This window comes from Equus przewalskii, chromosome 15, assembly GCF_037783145.1.
Source record: "Equus przewalskii isolate Varuska chromosome 15, EquPr2, whole genome shotgun sequence".
Taxonomy (NCBI): domain Eukaryota; kingdom Metazoa; phylum Chordata; class Mammalia; order Perissodactyla; family Equidae; genus Equus; species Equus przewalskii.
The window spans coordinates 49,033,865-49,053,547 of NC_091845.1; the positions used below are offsets into that span (position 1 = coordinate 49,033,865).

The 19,683-nt window shown below is 44.9% G+C and overlaps 1 protein-coding gene across 2 annotated transcripts in view; it reads right to left on the reverse strand.

The window, feature by feature from the left end:
• The window catches only part of ITGA9 (integrin subunit alpha 9), a 331,274-nt gene that overhangs the window by 50,608 nt on the left and 260,983 nt on the right, over window positions 1–19,683 (reverse strand). For both annotated transcript variants that reach the window (XM_070577273.1, XM_008524662.2), the window contains exons 21-23: window positions 15,901–15,990; window positions 13,378–13,486; window positions 8,282–8,389 (exon numbers count right to left, since the gene is read on the reverse strand). In XM_070577273.1, the coding sequence (XP_070433374.1) occupies window positions 8,282–8,389; window positions 13,378–13,486; window positions 15,901–15,990 (307 nt within the window). The remainder of the gene's footprint in view (window positions 1–8,281; window positions 8,390–13,377; window positions 13,487–15,900; window positions 15,991–19,683) is intronic.

Here is a 19,683-nt window from a genome sequence, read left to right on the forward strand (position 1 = left end):
CGTGCAAACTTAACCCCTATGCTACTAGGCTGGCCCCCTCTAGCTTTTATGTTGTCAATTTAGCTCACTTATTTTCAGTCTTTTTGTTTTCTACATGTAAGTAGAGAGATTTTCCTCTTGTAGGTTTTGTATACATCCCATTGGTTTTGATATGCATAAGCTTTCCTTGTCTTTCATTTCTGGTTTGTTCATCTCTTCCTCTTTGATTTCTTCTTTATCTAAAAAGTTAATTAAAATGGTGTTTAAAAATAACCAAGTAGAGCTGGCCCGGTGGCGCAGCGGTTAAGTTTGCATGTTCGGCTTCTCGGCGCCCTGGGGTTCGCTGGTTCGGATCCCGGGTGTGGACATGGCACTGCTTGGCAAGACATGCTGTAGTAGGCGTCTCACATATAAAGTAGAGGAAGATGGGCATGGATGTTAGCTCAGGGCCAGTCTTCCTCAGCAAAAAGAGGAGGAGTGACAGTAGTTAGCTCACGGCTAATGTTCCTCAAAAATAAAAAAATAAAAAAATAAAAAATAAAAATTACCAAGTAGTTAGGTTTTTGGTTAGTTGTTTGGCTAACGTTTTGTCATTAGCCTCTAGGTTTATTGCATTGTAGTCTGAGGATGTGGTTTGTATTATTCTTTTTAAAATTCTATAACGATTTTTTCGTGGCCTTATACATGGGTAATTTGCAAATGTTCACATATGTTTGAAAAGAATGTACATTCCCTTATTTATGTACTAGGAACTCTACTAATTGCCCAATATCATTAGTTTCTTCAATCCTCACAATGTGAGGTAGGTACCACTATTAGCTCATTTTACAGATCACGAAAATAAGCTTGGAGAGTTTAGGTAACTTCCTCAAAGTTATCAAAAGCGGGTAAGCAGGGGAGCACTAATGACACCCAGCTATTCTGACTCATTCTGTCTTGCTCTCTATTTAAGACATCCCAATTGCCAGCTGCATTATTCAAATGCTCATTATTTTATGCTTACCTTTGTGATGATTTTTGAGGAACGTGTATTAAATTTTCCTGCAATGATTGTGACGGTGTCAATTTCTCCCTGTATTGTTATCAGGTATTGTTTTCTATGTTTCACAGCTGTGAGGTTGGTTACATAAAAGTTCATTTATATTACAAATTCTCAGTGGACTGTATTTTTAATCATTGTGAAGTATATTTTTTTGCCCTGTTTAATGATTTTTTTTGCTTCGGTTCTGTTTCATTTGCTATTAACATCGTTATACTTGCTCTCTTTTGGTTAGCACTTGCCTTGTCTTTCTTTGAATGCCTTACATTATGGGTAACTTTTAAAAGTGTGTCTCTTAAAAGAAACTTATATTTGAATTAAAAAAAATCCAATCTGATAGTCTCTGTCTTTTACAGGGGCATTTAATTCATTCATAGTTATTTTGATTATTGATATATTTGGATTTATTCTTGCCATTTTATTAATTTTCTTCATGAGATCTTTCTTTTAAAATTCTCCTTATTGGTTTTGATTTCCTACATTGTTTTTATTCTTCTAAGCTGCCCTTAAAATTTTTAGTATTAAACTTTTTTATTTTATCAAAATCTTGAGCTAATTGGTACATAAACTCTCCCCCTAAAACAAGACAAGAATTTTGCAATTCCAGCTTTCCTGCCTAGTTCTAACTCTTATACTGAGATCATCTGGGATTTTCATTCCAGATTGTTACAAAATAATGGAGTAACAAGTTTAACTGGCTTTTTTTTTTTTTTCAGTCCTTTTGCACTACATTTTTGGAAAATCCCTCAAGTTCCCAACCCACTATTTTATTCTTTTATATCCATTCTACTACACAGCTTATATACTGAGGTTTTTAACTTGAATGATCGAAATTCTAAATGTACAAAACTCTAGTTTATTCTGTTTCATGGAAACAACGTCTCTTTGCATCTCTTTGAAGACACCTATCCTGCTTAGTCTAAAATCTTCTGTTTGCCTTGTTATTGCACCCTCTGCTATTAGTTCTTCTTTTGATAGCCATTGGTGCCTCTCTGTCCTGCTGTTGACGCTCCTCATTTAGTGGGTGATTCTTGGTGGTGTGCTCATCATCTGTCTGTTCTGTTGACCGAGTCTACCTCTGGTGATTGGGGAGTGAGCCACACTCCCAGGAGGGATGTCAAGTACAGTAGAGAGGGAAGCACGTGAGTCTTGGAGTCAAACAGCCCTGGATACAAACCCAGCTCTATGACTTACCAGCTGTGTGATGTTGGGCAAGCATTGAGTCCTCGTTCCTCAACTTGGGATAACGACCTTACCTTACAGAGGTGCTGTGAGAACTAAATTTGACAGCACATGAAAAAGGCTATTAAAGCCACAAGACAGCAGTAAATGGTATTCATTTTTTTGTTAGTTATTCAGAAGAAATTTTTCTTTCTTTAGCCTTTGATTAAATGCGATCGATTTGATGATCACAACACCACTCTCATTAAGAAGCTTCCCCAGATCATCCTTGGGGAAAACAAGCCAGCCCTCCATTTCTAAGTTTAAGCTTCTGGGTGGTCACTGATCTCTTGGGTGCATCTTTTCTTCTTAGGGATATGGATATCCTTATCACAAATTAATTGAAGTTCCCATATTAACTGACTCATTTTTGCAGAAATTAGATCATGGGCAGCCCTGCCTGGTGCATACATGGAGGGGGGACAAAATTTTATAATTTAGTAAGACATAAGTCTTGCCACCAACTTGGATATTCTAATGGATATTGGTATTAATATCATATTGACATCAATACCCTAATGGCATCCAATGGCAAAGTTATTGATGTCTCCTTGGAAAATTATCCTTCCATCCCACCCAACTTTAATTCCCAGAAATCAGGTCAGTTCTTGAGAATCACTGTCCAAAAGCAAGGGCAGAGCAACCCAGAGAGGTAAATCTTTCAGATGATTTTGCAAGAAGAAGAAAGAATAGGAGGACATTCATTTCACGTCTCTTCTAGATTAACACTACAGTTCTTTGAAAGACCCAGTACTATCACCTGGAATAAAGTTCCAGGCCTTCACTCTCTGTAAGCCATCATTTATAAGTTTTTCCTTTCTTGCATATTAACAAGAGCCTCCCCCTGCAGCATTAGAAAGCTGCTCACAGACAGGTTTTCAGTGTCAGCAAGTGAAGCTTGAGTCCTGAGACAAACCGCCCATGAAACTTCACACACTGTGAGTAAAACTTAACTTTGGAGCAGGACCACCACCCAAGTTGCAAAGGCCTTCCCTTCATGAGCCATAAAGCTTGTGACATGTGCCAACTTGGCCCTCTCTTAGACTGGGCTCTGCATAAGGCTCCTCTCTGCAGAAGGACTACAACAAGGTGTAGCCCTTACATTTTCTAGGCCAGTTCCCATCAAGCTGTGTGAGAGAAGCCATATCCTTAGTTGAAAAAGGAACCTTCTCTAAGGAGCAAGTGGCTATGGCTTGCCTCACATGGGCTGTCTGGCTCATAGAAGCCAGACCCTGTGGCAGCATGAAGGTCATCTGCTGGCAACGTCCAAGACATACGGTTAAACAGCCACTGGTAGCAGGGGGCCTGGCCTTCCCCATTCCTAAGTGAGGAGAAATGAAGCTGCAGGTCCACGAGCACACACAGATGACGTACTCCACCAGGAGTGACTAACTTACCAACTGTCACAGGAAATGACTGTGGTCTAGTGCCACCTGCCACGGTGCCAGGTATCTATCTCTGCATACTCTGGAGAAAGTGTAGAGAACTGTTACCTCCGCCTATCTGTATAAGAGGCAGGCAGAGAGAAGGGAGAACCAGATACTGCCTCCAACGCACACTTACACACAGTGACCATTCCTTCTGTCTGGAAAGTTGTCCTTTTCACCTGTTCTTCTGGTGAACTCCTACACTTCCTCCAAGTCCTGATTTGAAGAGCCTGCTTCCTGAAGCATTTCCTGCCCCCTCCCCAGGGTGGGCTTTGTACCTTTGTATCATCCCCGAGTCTGGGCATACCTCCATTATTACTTTTCTTACATGGTATTGCAATTACATTTTATATATCTGTCTTCTGCCAAGACCGAATTTCTGGGAGTGCTGTGTGACTTATTCCTCTTCTCAGAGCCTGGCACATAATAGCTGCTTGCTCTGCCAGTGTTTGCAGAATAAATCAAGAATGATTTATTATTTGTAATGATTTTATTGTAGATGGACTAGAGAAGTCTGCCATTCTTCCTCCCTCTCTCACTCTCTCTATTATTTTCACTGTTGTTCCAACTTGGCTTCCTGATGGATACTATGTTCACAGTGGTTTGCCCACATTTTTCCTGTGTTGTGGGAAGTCAACGTGTCGGGTAGGAGGCAATGGAAATTGACAGTCTTTCCTCAGACCACCACCATGGCTCTGTTTCTAAATAAAACACAAGCAGAGCAGAGCGGGGCTCAAGACATTTGCTACAAGGAAAGAAGATCATGAACCACAGCTGGAAGTGTAAAGTGGTCACACTTCATTTAGGCTCTCTGTAAAAATCTCTACCATGTAAGCAAAGGCACTCTCCACTCACAGGCAGCTGGATCTCAAGAAACCACTGGAAGAAGACAAAACACTCTATGGTGAAACCTGGAGGCTAGTCCATCCCGCACAGGGATGCCAGCTGCAGCCCCAGAGACACCTGAATGAATTCTGAACCAACAGTTGGAAAACTGTGCCATAGCTCAGGGCCATAGGTGGGGTGATGGCCCAGGGACCACGGGGCCAGCAAGCCCACCCGCAGCATTCTATACAGCTGATGACCACAGGCACTATGGATAACAAGGGCACCATTACAGGGAGAGAAACAATCTGTGGGTCCCATGGGGTGTGGCGAAGGGTGACAGATGGACCTTCCCTCAATGCCTGTTATTTGCCTCTGGGCTTCAGTTGGCTTAACAGGTAGTTGGCGCCTGGCTGCTCAGTAGCCTGTCCAAGACTGGGGAATGGTGGTGGCTGAGAGTGGGAGAGGGGAGGGAATGTCATCAGGCCTCAGGGTCACCTCCTGGTGCCACACAAGGAATGAGTGCTGATTTTCCCTAATAGGAGTGAGTTCCACTTGCACCAAGCCATCCAAATCCCCAGAAGGAAAGCCCTGATCTATTCAAAGTCCCCAAAGGCCAAAGTGGAGGATGTCATGGCATTACGAGCCACACCTGACCCAGTGAGAATTCTCAGCCCCTGCTGAGCAAGGGAGGGGCTGAAGCTGGCATCTTTGCTGAGCTGTGGGAGGCCCTTGCTCTCAGCCCTGTGGGCTTTATAGTAGAGGGTGTGCTCCCTATGAAACAAGGGCCTCTGAAACAAAGACCTGGGGACTCTTGCCCCATCACCGCATTGTGTCATGCAACAGCTTTTATGTTTCTAGTCTCATCATCACTCTGGTCTCCAGTGATGACTGCTCATAGGAACACAACACTTCACTACTAGCTTAAAGAGATTTGCCAGCAAATTTGATTTTTCATACCATGAAAATGCTGTAGGCCTCTGACCACAAGCTGGCACATCCAACTGAAGGCTTGGCCATCCTTGAGAATTCGGTTACAAACTTTGTGAAAATTTAAATACAGTTTTGAATATCCAAAGGGTTTGCTTCTGAGAACTCAAAGAACGGAATGCAGCCAGCTCACACCACTTGGGTTTTTGAGGGTCCACTCAGCAAAACCAACAGTCAAGCAGTTCCGCAAATCTTCAGGAAAACCACTTTTAATGCCTTCCAAGCAAGCCAGCTATTTATAAATGCATTCCAAAGTCCTTTCCAGTGGCTTTTCCTTGGTTCAATGATTAGTAAAGAGAAAAAGGGGCGTTCTGAGATACCTTCAGAATCTGAGTGACTTAAATTTCCTGTGTTAGTCAGTAAATAATTTTGTCCACATGGAAAAAATTCTCTCTGCAACACTATAGATGTTTGTGTGAACAACTCTTAGAGCATGCTCCATGAGGAGAACAGTCCTAGACAGTGGGGAAAAGGTGGAGTAGTTAGTATGATTAATAATATTTAAGTGGATAGACAGGACCATGTGTGATTCAGTAACCTCATGCTGAGTTCAAACCATAGTATGCTGTTGGTACAGAACACTGGGGGCTTTTCTTTTGCTGTTTCAGCAGAGCTCACACACATGGGCACTTTATGGAACACGAATGGAATATCATGAAGGATGGAAATGATTGAGCAGGCAACTCAGGAGGGCTGACCCATTCTACGTTCAACATTTCACATGGTCCAGGTTTTCAGCCCACATGACCCAAGAGGACAGCAATGCCAGAAACCATTACTGCCATCACATAATGCTTTCTGGGCTTCCTATGGGCAGCATCCTCTTCAATTGTGGGCTCAGATATGTCACATGCTGTGGGCCTTTCTGCTCCAGTTTTCAAGCTATCAACGGAGAGATGTCCGTATGTCTGGTTAGCTGTTCCTCACGTGCCCATATAAGGAGCAATGATTCCATGACACTCTCAACATGGACTGCATGTGCTCTCCTTGTGTGCTGACTCTCCTGAGCTTCACGCACTCATCCTTCCCAGGAGGAATGGCCCTCACACCCAGCCGCTCGAGACTCGAGGCACTCTGAGGCAATTTTTATCAGTATAAAACTTTTCCTGAATTCACGTAGAAAGAGAAAACAACTCTGTTTTATGCTATGGATTTTTTTCTTTCAGTCCAAATATACTTACTGAACGTATATTATATGCCAAACATTGCCTAGGCTGTAGAGATAGAGAACAGCAGTGAGCAAACAGATAGAAATCCCTGTCCTTATATTGTAGCGGGACAGGAGGAGACAGATAAATGGGTCCAATAACAAGAAAATATGTCAGTTGGATGAGGGTGATGGTGAAATATGAGCAGAAAAAGGGGATGAGGAGTGCTGGGACAGAGGCTGGTCAGGGAGGTCTCACCGAGAAGGTGATAATTGAGCAAGCACCTGAAGGAGGTGAGGGAGGAGGTCATGTGGTTATCTGGGGGAAGGGAGTCCTGGGTAGAAGCAAGATCGAGTGCAAATTTCTGGAGGTGGGAGAGTGTCTGCTGTGCTCTAGGACCAGCAAGGAGGGAGTGTGGCTGGAGTAGAGAGAGTGGAGAAGAGGAGGAGGAGATGAGGTCAGAGAGTGACAGGAGACAGACTATGAGGCCAGCTGAGGTGCTAGAAGAATATGGGGGGTGGATAAGCCACTGGAGGATTTTGAGCAGAGGAGTGACATGACCTGACTTGCATTTCGGAAGGCTTGCTCTGCTGCTGGATCAAGAACAGACTACAGAGGGGCCAGGGTAGAAGCAGGGACACCAGTGAGGGGGCTACTGCAATAGCCTGGATGACAGATAATGCTGCCTTGGACCAGGGTGCTGGCAGTGGAGGGGTAAAAACTGGCAACATTCTGATTTGTTGTGAAGGTGGAGACATTAGGTTTTCTGATGGATTGGATGCGAAGTACGGGAAAAAGAGAGGAGTCAAGGACGACCCAAGGTTTTTGATTTGAGCAACTGTAAGGACTCAGAAGCCATTTGCTGAGATGGGGAAGGGCATGAGAAAACAGGTTTGGAAAGGTACCACTGAGAGTTCAGTTTTTGGTAAGACTGAGATTCCTGTTAGGCATCCCAGGTAGAGATAGCCTGAAGGTAGTTGACTATCAAAGCCTGGAATTCATGGGAGACATCTGGGCTGGAGAGAAATACCTGGTGTCATCAGCACAGACTGAATATAAAGCCTTGAGTGTGGGTAAGATCTCTGAGATTGAGCACTAAAAAAAAGGAGACCCTAGGCTCTGTAGAAGTTGGGGAGATGAGGAGAAAAGCCAGAGGGAAAGGAGAAACCGAGTGAATGTGATGTCCTAGAAGCCAAGGAGAACGTCTCAAGGAGGGGGGTGGGCATGATCATAGGCTAGTTATCAAGCTTCTCTTGAGACAAAATCATCTACAATTGACTTAGAATCAAGTAGAGTTGCATGTTCTGCATATAAACTTGAGTTTCAACCTACACTTGTATCGCATGAATTAACCCTTCATCCCTCAGGCATTAGTGGCCCTTTGAGAATCTTTATGATGCTGCGGATCTTCCCTGCAGAAAAGTGCATTCAGATGCACACAAAACGGCAGACAGTTGCTGGGGGTTCCCGAAACCAGTCTGTCTATCCCAGAAGTCAGGTTCATAACCAAACCTTGCCCACCTCCAAAGAGCTCTTCTTATGGCATTTACCAAACTGTCTCAATGTAGAAATTCAGGTGTTGCAGGCCTCCTGCTTCTCCAGATATGTTTCCAAAGGTTAGAATGATCTAAACTTTCTAAACAAGAACTCACCACCATCTCCTGGACATGAAACATCTCTGCACCTCCAGATGACAGTCGATTGGGGAAAGAGATGCTAACAGATGACCCAGGAAGGGTGCTTGGCCCAGTGTTATAGACCTGTGGGTGTGAGAGACACACAGCAAGTTTTAATAAAATACAGATCTTCATTTCATGTCACGCAATACATACTCTAAAATTCTTTGAAGTGATACACAGAGACTCTAGGGCTTGGGGTCTAGAAGGTTATGACCTGAAGTAAAGTGAAATATCAAATGATAAAAGATTTTAATGAAAAAGAATCCTTCTAATATGCATTTTAAAAATCCCAAACTTTCAAATTACCTTATTCTCTTTTAGCATTTTTTTGTCTCCTTCCTGCTAAAAATTATGTTTCTTTTTACATATCTAGAAATTTACTCATAGACTACTATACTTGGCGGGAATTCAGACAATCGAGTCTAGTGGTTCTCAAACTTTAGCATATAGCAGAATACCCAGACATACTTGCTAAAACACAGACTGGGGGAGGGTCATGCCCAGAGTGTCTGAAGTAGGAGGTCTGGTGGTAGGGAGGTGGGGCTGAAGGACTGGCATTTCTAAGTTCCCAGGAGATGCTGATGTTGCTGGCCCAGGAATCAGACTTCGAGAACCACTGATCTGCACCAACTCCTTTCCTTGTGCAGTTTGAGATAACTGAGATCCTCAAAGACAAAATGAGTTGTCCCCAAACCAAATGATCTAACTTACAGAAAGGGCTGTTTTTACTACACTATCCAGGTGTTTTGGTTTCTCCATAACTTGCAGCTAATCACTTGCTAATATTGCTCCGTGACATCTGTGCACCTCTTTCTGTCCCAGCCTTGATCCTGTAAAACTTCACCATCTCATTTCCCCACTGTCCTCCCTATTTTCTGTCTCTAGCAGCCCATCATCTCCTGAGAAATAAGAGAAAAGATGGTGGCTACAAAGAGACCGATAAGAGAAAGGAGATAGAGCAAAGGCTGAACATGAAACTCGAGGAAGAAATGGAAAGTGAAGGAGAATAAAAAAGATGAGTAGATATGTAAAAACAGAAAGCAGATTAGTGTTTTCCTAGGGCTGGTGGTAGGAAGAATGGGGAGTGTGATAGGCAGAAGAATGGCCTCCCATAGTTGTCCACATCCTAATCCTAATCCATGGAACGTGTGAATAGATTAGGTTACACAGCAATGGGGAATTAAGATTGCTAATCAGCTGACCTTCAAATAAAGAGAGCATCTTAGATTAACCAGGTGCATGCAGTGTAATCACAAGAGCCTTTATATGGGGAAGAGGGAGGCATACCCGGAGAAAGACGCAACCAGCCATTGAAGATGAAGATGAAGAGGGCTGTGAGCCAAAGAGGCAGCTGCCTCTAGAAGCTGGAAAAGGTAAGAAAACAGGTTCTTCCCCAGAGCCTCCAAGAAGGAAGGCAGCCCTGCTGACACCTTGATTTTCACCCAGTGAGACACATTTTGGACTTCTGTCCTCCAGAACTGTAAGACAGTAAATTTATGTTGTTTTAAGCCACTAAGTTTGTGGTGACTTGTTATAGCAGCAATAAGAAACTACTTCAGAGAGTGATTACTAATGAGTATGGAGTTTCTTTTTGGGGAGATGAAAATGTTCTAAAATTAATTATGGCGATGGTTGCACAATTCTGAATCATACTAAAAATCATTAAATTGTACACTTTAAATGGATGAACTTCAAGGTATGTAAATGATATCTCGATTAAGATGTTATTTACAAAAAAAAAGATGGGTAGGAGCAAGAGAGAGGAAGAACTGAAATGCTGCTCAGTGGCCTGGGGACTAGAGAGAGAATTCAGGGATTCAAGGCATCTCTGAAGTTGAGGTCAGAAGGGCAGAGCCAGGAGATAGGCTGGAAATCTAACCAGGTCTTCACACATGACAGAACGTATAAAGATCTAACTCCAGCCAGCTCTTCCCTAGAAAACAGTGTTTTCGCTTTTTGCAATAGTTGGTTCTGCTTCAAAGAACAGACCAAAAAATGATAGAGTGGATGAGCAGTTGTTGCCAACTCTTGATTCGAAAAGAACAAAATTCACCAAAAACAACAACCCAAAGACACAAGAAAAGGAAAGCATATCCAACCACAATTGAAACAACTAATTTGAAGTGAAATGTGAGAGCAGAGAATTGAAAAGCAACCTATTGACATGTCTGGGAAATCCCAGTTAAAGCATGAGTCTGGGGAGGAAAGAAGAAAATGATTTTGATTTGCATTATTTCACTCATCAGAGGCAGACAGATGGGTAAACTTGTATTACCATATTTATTTATTTTTAACAAATGTCTTAATGTTTGATTCTTTGCAAGTGTTCTTGTGCAACATCTGCATTATTTTTCATCATTTTTCAGGTGAGGGAGATGATTAACTTGATGCCAAAAAAAAGCGCCTATCAATGGTTAACACATTATGATGTCTCTCTTAAGGGAGCTCTGATGAAATATAAAAACCAGGCCCAAGACTAGTATTTCTGCCTTTCCTCCATCGGCATTTGCAGTGAAGTCTTTAAACAATTATGTTACTTGTTGAATAACAGCTTTTAAAAGACACAGAAAAATCTCTTTATATGGAAAGTCTTGCGCTCTTCTTCAACAAAGGCGCTGCCAGAAAAAGGAAACATAGCAGAGTTTTATCCATATTCATGACCCCATCATCTCCATCTCTTGGTCATTATCACCATCAACCTGGTCAGTGGCCTTTCCTGCAGGATAGTCATAGCAATGACAATTATACCAGAAAATGAGTTGTCAGAGAATTCTCAAGGAATCTGTCAGCTTTGCTAACACAAGAGGATCTCCTTCTAATCAACGACACACACTATCCATCTTTCAGACCCAGCCAACTCTCTTAATCCTGAGTGGAATGCTATGTACTTCCTCAGGCAACTGATAATCAAGAGGTTTATCTAAGGGGCATGCCAGTCACTCATTCCCAAGGTGATTCTCTAGCCTGTATCCTATGTCAGGTCAGATGTGAGGAAAGCTCTTTGTCTGAATACCAAACTTTAAGGTCCCTGTAAAAACGCTTTCAGAGAAACATGACTTAACCACATGCCCTCAGATTTTTCTTTTTTTTTTCTCTGAAGGTGAAAAGAACATTTTGTATAACTGCTATTCCTTCTTGCCTCCTCCTTTCAACACCTATACTCACTTCATTACATGGTTTGTGTCACTTGAACCTTTCTAAATAATTTTTTTTTGACTGTATCTTTTATTGTAAGACATCTCAAAAACTACAAGAGTAGGTAAGTAATTAAAATGAAAGGGATTTAAGTAAGATGAAATAACTCCATCTGGTCTTTATCTAGTTTCTGTCCCAATTACAAAAAGCAATGGAGAAAAATAAACTAATTCTGAGAAGCCATTCAGAAACACAGAGGTCAGATTCACAGCAATCACCTTAAGGTCTCAAAAGCAAGTCTAACCACATCTTTCCCTTTTCCCCTGTAAATCAAGCATGGGATGTGACAGCTGGGGCTTAGCTGGTTGGGAGGCGCATCCTCTCTGAGCTGGGGACATGTGTTACCCATCATGGTTTTGGAGTCTCTTGCCTGGCAGAACGCTTTGGAGAGAGGAAGACCATTGTTCGGGAGAGCCCACAAATGTTTTACTGTCTTGTTCCATAGACCCTCACCCTGCCATTATTTGTCATCCCCTCGGTCCACCTAGGAGTGGCCACAGGGAAAGAAAATAATAATTATTTGGCCACAGCAGTGAATGCCATACCAGGAAACCATCTTCTCCCTGGGGAAGGAGGGAGTGGAGGCAGGGGACAGCTCTGGGAGCTAGAACTGGAGAGATGTGAGATGTAGATTACGGTGTACTGCAGGTGAGGTAGACCCATCTTCTTCTTCGCTTTATCCACAGGTCCTGGCAGGGTGCTGAGCCACACAAGGATGTCTAGTCAATGCCTAACCCATGCTGGCCCCAGCCCTGCCTCTCCCTGCTCTGGGCCCCGCAGTTTGTCCTCTCTGGCATGGGCCTACATTTCCCTGTGTTTGTCAGTTGAGGAGAATGGACTGGATGATACTGAGGTCCCTCTAGCTTTACATTCGAAGATTCTCATGTTGAAGAACGCTGGCCTGAGAATCTGTACTTTGGAGCAGGGGTCAGCAAACTATGGCCTGACGGCCAAATCTGGCCTGCCACCTATTTTTGTCCAGTCTGCAAGCTAAGAATGGATTTACATTTTTAAATGGTTAGAAAAAAATCAAAAGAGTAACATTTCATGACACATAAAAATGACATGAAATTCAAATTTCGGTGCCCATAACACTTTTGTTTATGTATCGCCTCTGGCTGCTTTTGCTCTATAGCAGCATAGTTGAATAGTAGCTACAGAGACTGTACGGCCTGCAAAGCCTAAAATACTTACCCTCTGGCCCTTTTCAGAAAAACTCTGCCCATCCCTGGTTAGGGAAGGAAAGGTGTCCTTCAAGATGTGCACAGTCCACAGTGAGTGGACCTGCGGGAAACGACGCTTCTGTGCCCGGGGAGAGCCGGCCACTGCTCTGTGAGGGGGCAGCACGTTTCCTCCCATGAGGAGTTTACAGTGCCCACACTGCTTTGCTCCCATGAAACTGCACTTCTGACAGGCTGTCCCTCTGTGGGAGGAGTGGGCTCCTGGCTGAGTCAGCGTGGGGAACCCCGGGAGGAAGGGGACAGGGCAAATCCCCAGGACTGCCCTGTCCATAATGTGAAGAATGATGAACAACTGAAAAGAGTGTTTGGGGCCATGTGGGCTGGGATGTCGGTCTGGGCCTCAGCACCCAGAGGGCTTCTCAGGGAAAGCTGGTGGTCATCACACAGCTCTCCTTCCAGGTGTTGAAAAGCAGAGGGGTCTACACAGCAGAGTAATAGTCAGGGAGGGGATTAATTCTGTGTGTGGTTAAAGAAAACACATACACACACACACACACTACACTCGAGCCAGTCAGGCTGGGAGGAGTTTTTCCTGGAAGAAGCCTGGCCCTTTAGCTGCCTTTCAATAGAAAACACCTCCTGTGGGCGCCTCTGTTGGCCCTCGTGACAGAGACAGTCTCCAGGGGTGAATACCTGAAGAGTGACGTTGAGGGGCTGGAAATGACATTCCAGGTCGTCCAGCTCAATGAAATTGGATGCGTCCACAGACTCGCCATACACAAAGGAGGTTGGAGACATGATCCTGAAAGAGGAAAGCATGAAATTGGTTATCCTAACCCATGGTCAGCACCCCATGGCCACTGCTGTCCTGAGAACCCAAATACTGTCTCTATTCAATCCAGAACCTGGCTCCCTCCAGCATCTTCCACCAAGTGCTTCCTTTCTGGAATTGTTACTTCTTTCTCCTGTAAATGGACGTGGCCAGACCTACACTTTCTGAACAGACATTTCCAGTATTGTCTTCTCCTCTTAGGTCAAATCAATAAGCTCCTTATACAAATATGTTCTGGGATTACATTTCTAAAATGAAGAGGAAGACAATGGTAGCTTTGATTTTAGTTTTTAAAAACTGGATTATAAAATTATACGTGTTCTATTTTGTCATTTGAAAAACATTTTGTGGATTGAGGAAGATTATGGCAAACTTTTAAGAAATAAACATACATGAATTATATGTTTGGCATCCTAAACCCCACTCTGTGACAAATGCATTAAAAAAATTAAATTCATCAGACTACCAAAATTACTAGAAATGAGGTATTAAAAGTTAAGTCCAGGGGCTGGCCTGGTGGCATAGTGGTTAAGTTTGTGTGCTCTGCTTCAGCGGCCCAGGGTTTGCTGGTTTTGATCCTGAGCAGACCTACACACCACTCATCAAGCCATGCTATGGCAGCGTCCCACATACAAATTAGAGGAAGATTGGCACAGATGTTGGCTCAGGAATAATCTTCCTCAAGCAAAAAGAGGAAGATTGGCAACAGATGTTAGCTCAGGGCCAATCTTCCTCACCAAAAAAAAAGAAGAAAGAAAAATGTTGAGTCTGTTTGATGATAGCATTTTTCTTCAGATTTCAAACAGTGGCTAGGTAAGATGTGATTAAGAATTCAAGCTCAGTTTGTAATGATGTTTTCAATGTTGCCCGTATGAACAAACCCCAAGAAGAGACAAAGCCCAGACTCACTTAAATTCCCAGACAAATAATGGATTCTGGATGAGATTCTAGAAGCTGCTCACTTGCCTAAACACAATAATGTAAGTTTTTTGGTACCAAGTCTAAATGGACAGCAATTCACCTATTTTCAAATTAAGTGTATTATTTAGAAATGTAGTGAGTTCCCAGTATTATCAAATGGCAAGAACTGTTCGTCTAAACTTGTCCTGTTTTATGTTCCTGGAAAGATCAGAGGTTGACTCGTTTGTTTAACCGACAGCTTCGTCAGGGGCTGTTAACACCTCACAATGAGGCCTCCTAGGGTCTGACAACAGGATCAAGCGAGCGAGTGTGTTCTCTTTCGTTCCCAAAGACAGGGCTTGGTTCAGGGCATATTCTCACTGTGCCTCTGATGAGACAAGTAAATAAACTTTATGGTTAAAAATAGAGCCACGAACAGACACAAATCTATGCTAATTTGTAAATATATTCCACCAATGCCTCGTGTCTCAAGTACGAGATGAAAAACGCCAAGCGCGCAGGAACGCCGAGACTCCTTCCCTGCACCCAGCAGAGTGAGAGCCACCGCAGGGGCAGCTCCTTCTGCAATGTGTTAACATTTCTACTTCTAGCCAAGGCCGGGACCCAGAAGTTTTCACTTGAAAACTGAAAAATGAGAAACTTTGAACCTCCAGAAAGTTCAACTTGCATTTGGGGCAAGGGTTCAATGGGTTCTCATTTGATCTAAACTAATTGTGCAAATCCTTTTTCCACTGTCAAAGAGGTATGTGCTCTGTTCTCTGAAGCCCGAAACAGGAACTGAGTTCTCATTTTTCCAGGCCTGGGCTTTGGCTGAAAACCGACCTGGGTCGTTTTGGGTCCCCGCAGCCCACAGCCCTGCTTTCCAACAACACCAGCAGCATGGAGTGGCCGTGGACTTCACCCGGCAGATGCTGTGCCCATAGTGGTCATCCTGCCCACTGCAGACCACCGCAGACATTAGGCACAGCTGCCACTGGCTCTACAGAAAGGTTAACAAAACAGCAAAGCCTGCGCTGACTGCAAGGCTAAGCGGAGAGGCTGGTCTTCCTGCCAGCCAGCCAAGGCACTGGGACACATCTGGCTGTAACCTCTGGCCCAGCAGCCTTTGCTGAGATTTTAATCCCAGGAATCATGCTGCCTGCTACCATATGGCACTCTGGAGGGGTGGGTGCTCAGAATATATGCATACAAAGGTGTACAGAATGTTCAAAAAAATTATGAGGCTTAAACTTGTCATCAAACTTCTCGTGTTATCTAGCAGGTGGGTAGGTAGCTGGGAAAGAGGAGAAAACAAAAAGGGAGGGGAGGTGAGTCACTGAGGCTAAAGCTCCATCCTGCATTTCAAAGTTAGGAAGAAGGAGACAGGGCTAGGCCACTGACTCCTGGCTACACACACATATACAAGAAAAGGGTTCCACTCGAGGGCACCCTGTGTTTTGGCAACTCGGGGCTGGGCTACTCACCCCGTGATGGACGTATCCACTTCGTGCATCAGCGGCACCGTCAGCATGAGGGTGTTGTCGTGCAAGGATTCAGGGCGTTCCACGTTGCCACTGTGTGAGGAGAGAGGAACAGACACTGGTCAGCCCTAGCTGTCTGGCAGCAGGCATCTTTGCTCAATATTAGCGCTCCATCTCTACATTCTCTAACGGCTGATGCTGCTATTTATCCTCAGTTCTGGTTTCGGTCCCTGTACAGAGTCAAAGTGGCCACTCTATTGTCTCAGTTGTGTTCCCCTCACAAAAACGTGAGTGCAAGTAGTGTAATGGGGAGGTGACCCCAGGAAACACCAGTAGGGAGTGGAGAAGGGAGACAGGGAAGGGAGACAATAAGGGCCTGTGATCCAGGAGGTTAGTGCTGTGGCAGCTGGGCTGGGTCTCACTGGGGAGCTTTTGGAGGCAGTGTAGAACACACATGTCAGTCTTCCCAAACGAGGGCGAAGGAGCTGGGCCTTCATCCGCTGACCCCTGAGACATGCTGCTGCTGCTGTTGGTGGGGGGGGGGGGGCATTAATGCCTGGCTCCTGCCCTGTGCACAGGAGTGGGCTCTGGTCAGAGAAAGCCCTAGGCAGAGTGGCAGGTGCTGGGAGCTAGAAGCCATCCAGTGGGTGCATGGGAAAGGTGAGTGCTGAGGTGGCTATGTGTGGGCGCTGACAGCGTGTGCTGCTTCTTTAAGTGCTTGTTCTGTGAATAATGGACTAGCAAGGTTAGGGCACTGCAGCCAGGAAGGGGTTTGCTGGCCTTTAGCAGCTATTTCCTAGCTGGAGGCACCATCCATCATCCACGGACAGCCAAACCCAGGAGAAAGGCCCTGGCTAACCAATCATGATAAATCTCATGGGAGCTCCTGCTATAGACTTCTGGCTATAGTATGTCCACATACGGGCATCCTCCTTGGGGTAAGAGAGCACAGAATGGGGATTCTTGTGAGGTCATTCTGGAAAGGGGAATGCAAGGGAGCTGATGCTGCTGAGTGACTACCATGTGTCAGGCACATTTCTCTGCCTGATCTCACTGAGTCCTCAGAGTCATTCCAGGAGGGAGGAGGACGACCCACCTCTGACAGATAAGGGGCAGCTCAGATAGGTAATTTGCCCCAAGGACCCATCACAAAGCAGGTCTGACCCCAAAACCAGGGCTTTTTCACTGTGATTCCTTCTCCTGATACCAGATTGGGGGAGGGGGGAGGCAGGGAGGCAAAGAGGGAGGAAGAGGAGGAGAAAAAGAAGGGAGGAGGAGGAAGAAGAGGAGGAGAGAGAAGATCTAGTTGCCCTTTAATAAGTCTTTAGATTTCAAATATGAATTGTGATTATTATTCCAGAGAAGGGGAAGCAACCGCCCTGGGAAAAGACATGGCTGTTGGGTGCGTGTTGGTGAACCCGGCACTTAGAGTCGGTTCTACCACACGGAGTCAACGTGGGATCCCAGTCAAAAGCCAAGTTCACCCTCCAGGGGTGGAATGTAAGAGTCCCCCAGACCTGCTGAGGTTTATGCACGGCTCATCCAAGCCACTGCCCACCACCCCATTCCCTGAACAGGAGCAGAGTTCCTGCCTGCTCCGTGCCCTCCTTCTGCCCCCATTGCCTTCCTCCCGGACCTGGCAAGTGCTGAATGCAACAATACTTAAATAGTGCTCACATCCCCTCTCCTTCTCTTTCCTATTGTTCTCAAACAATGGTGCTCTGTGACTCTGACCCGTGACTCCTCATCTCTCTTCCGCACATGGGGTGCATCCATCACTCTGAGGGCAGCCACAGTCTGCAGAAGCAGCAGGATCAGGTGCACACCCCGCTTACTTCCTTGCCCTTCCTTTCCCGGGGGCAATAAAAGCAGTAGAGTCACTGCTATGGGCACATCAGAGGCAATGCCCTGATGGAAGGGAGGGCAACGCCCAGGCCTGTGCCCTTCCCCCATCCAGCATCCTGCCAGATCTGAGTAATCAGTTCCTGATGGAAGCGCCACCCCTTGCCCTGCCATTTGTCCAGCCACCTGTGGCTGCTGTCAGCTGAGGCCCAACAGTCTCATCTGTCATCGGGTCAGTGCTCCAGACTGAGCTAAGTTGAAAAGTTGAGATAAGGAGGCCAAACATCAAAAGGCTTCCAGTCGTTCTGCAAGCTCGTGACTTGGGATGCTTTCCCATGGTCCGCAAAGCCAGGCTGCTGAGAGGAGAGCTCTTGAGAAACTGTTTAATCTCAACTTTATGTCCTCCTAAATCCACAAGTAGGCAAGAGATCTTCAAAGGGTGGTGATGGGAAGAAAGGAATGATTGATATTTTTAACTATGGCTTTCCAGATAAGGAGCTTTAAGGATCTTTCTGTCATAGCTGGGAGTCAAGTGCTGTGGGTGCCCTCTGGGGCAGTAAGACCAGATTTTCACCAAAGTGTGGAAAGAAATGATTGCCTGAAATATTGTGCTGTGTGTTTAACAGATAATAGCTTCCTTAATATTGGTGAGTCTAGGAATTAGAAGATTCTGATATTTAATTGTTTAAGGTGCCAATACTAGGTGTTCCCTGATGCTATGTAGCAATATTGTTGTACATAAGAAGATGTTCTTGAATTTGGTAAGTTACTGGCATTTTCTTATGTGCTCAGCACTGCATCTGGTAAATACTAGGTGTTCCATAGATGTTTGCTGAGTGAAAATGTGCCCAGTACAGAGTAAGGGACTACAGATAGTGGTCCTCAGCCTTGACTGCTCATCAGAATCACCAGATGAGCCTTTTTAAAAATCTCAGTGCCCAGATCTCACTCCAGACCAATTGGATCAGAATCTCTGCGGCGTAGACCAGGTACCGGTAGTTTTTAAAACTCCCCAGGTGACTCCGGTGGGCACCTAAGACAGAGCACCGCTAGTCTGGACACGTGACTCTACAAATGAAGTTGTTACCATCGTGTTGCTGGCTTTCCCTTCTTTGACACCTCTGATTAGCCCTGAGTGGGGCTGGGAGGCAGGTGGAGTTTCCTCTTTTTGACAAGGAAAGTCTCTTCCATATCATATTTCCTGCCCAAATGTTCCTTCCCAGGAATATCAGCTGCCCCAGATGCTGAGGGACCAAGAGAGCACATTGTTGGATCTGTCTAACAATGGTGAGTTTTCTATGGATCCAAGAAACAGCAGGAGAATGAGGATTTTCAGGTTTGAATGGGCATGTGCCTCCCTTTTTAAATCCAAGAATCTCATGCTCTGTGGCCAAGTTGTTGCACTGAGTCACTGCCCTCTTCAAAAACTTTCAGAGGCTCCCTACTGCCTTGGGAATGTAGTTGAGACTTTCTGAGGCTACGCACGCCCTCCATGGCCTAGCCCAACCTCTTCCTTCAGCCCCATCTTCCACTGCTCTTGTATGTTCCCCAACTTTTCTCAAAGATGGCTCATGAATCCTCAGTTCACCCCAATGCCCCCCACCCACGTGGGTGTTACAGAACAGGTTGTCCCATGCACATTCTCACCGATGTGCCCATTTCTTCAGCTTGAAAACAGACTCCTCTGTTTAAACACCACCTCTGCAGTGAAGCCCTTCTGGATTCTAGCAATGGGAACGAAGTCTACCTTCTCTATGCTTTGCACGTGTTTCTATTAAATCACAGTTTTGTTTTACATGAACGTGAATTATGTGATCTTGAAAATAGTGTGAATTACAAATAACAAAGTCTCCATGATTTCAAAGCTTGCAAGCCCAGACAAATTTAATCTGTGTTGAAATCCTATCACCCAGTGCCACCCTGACAGTGGGAGCCATGCTGCAC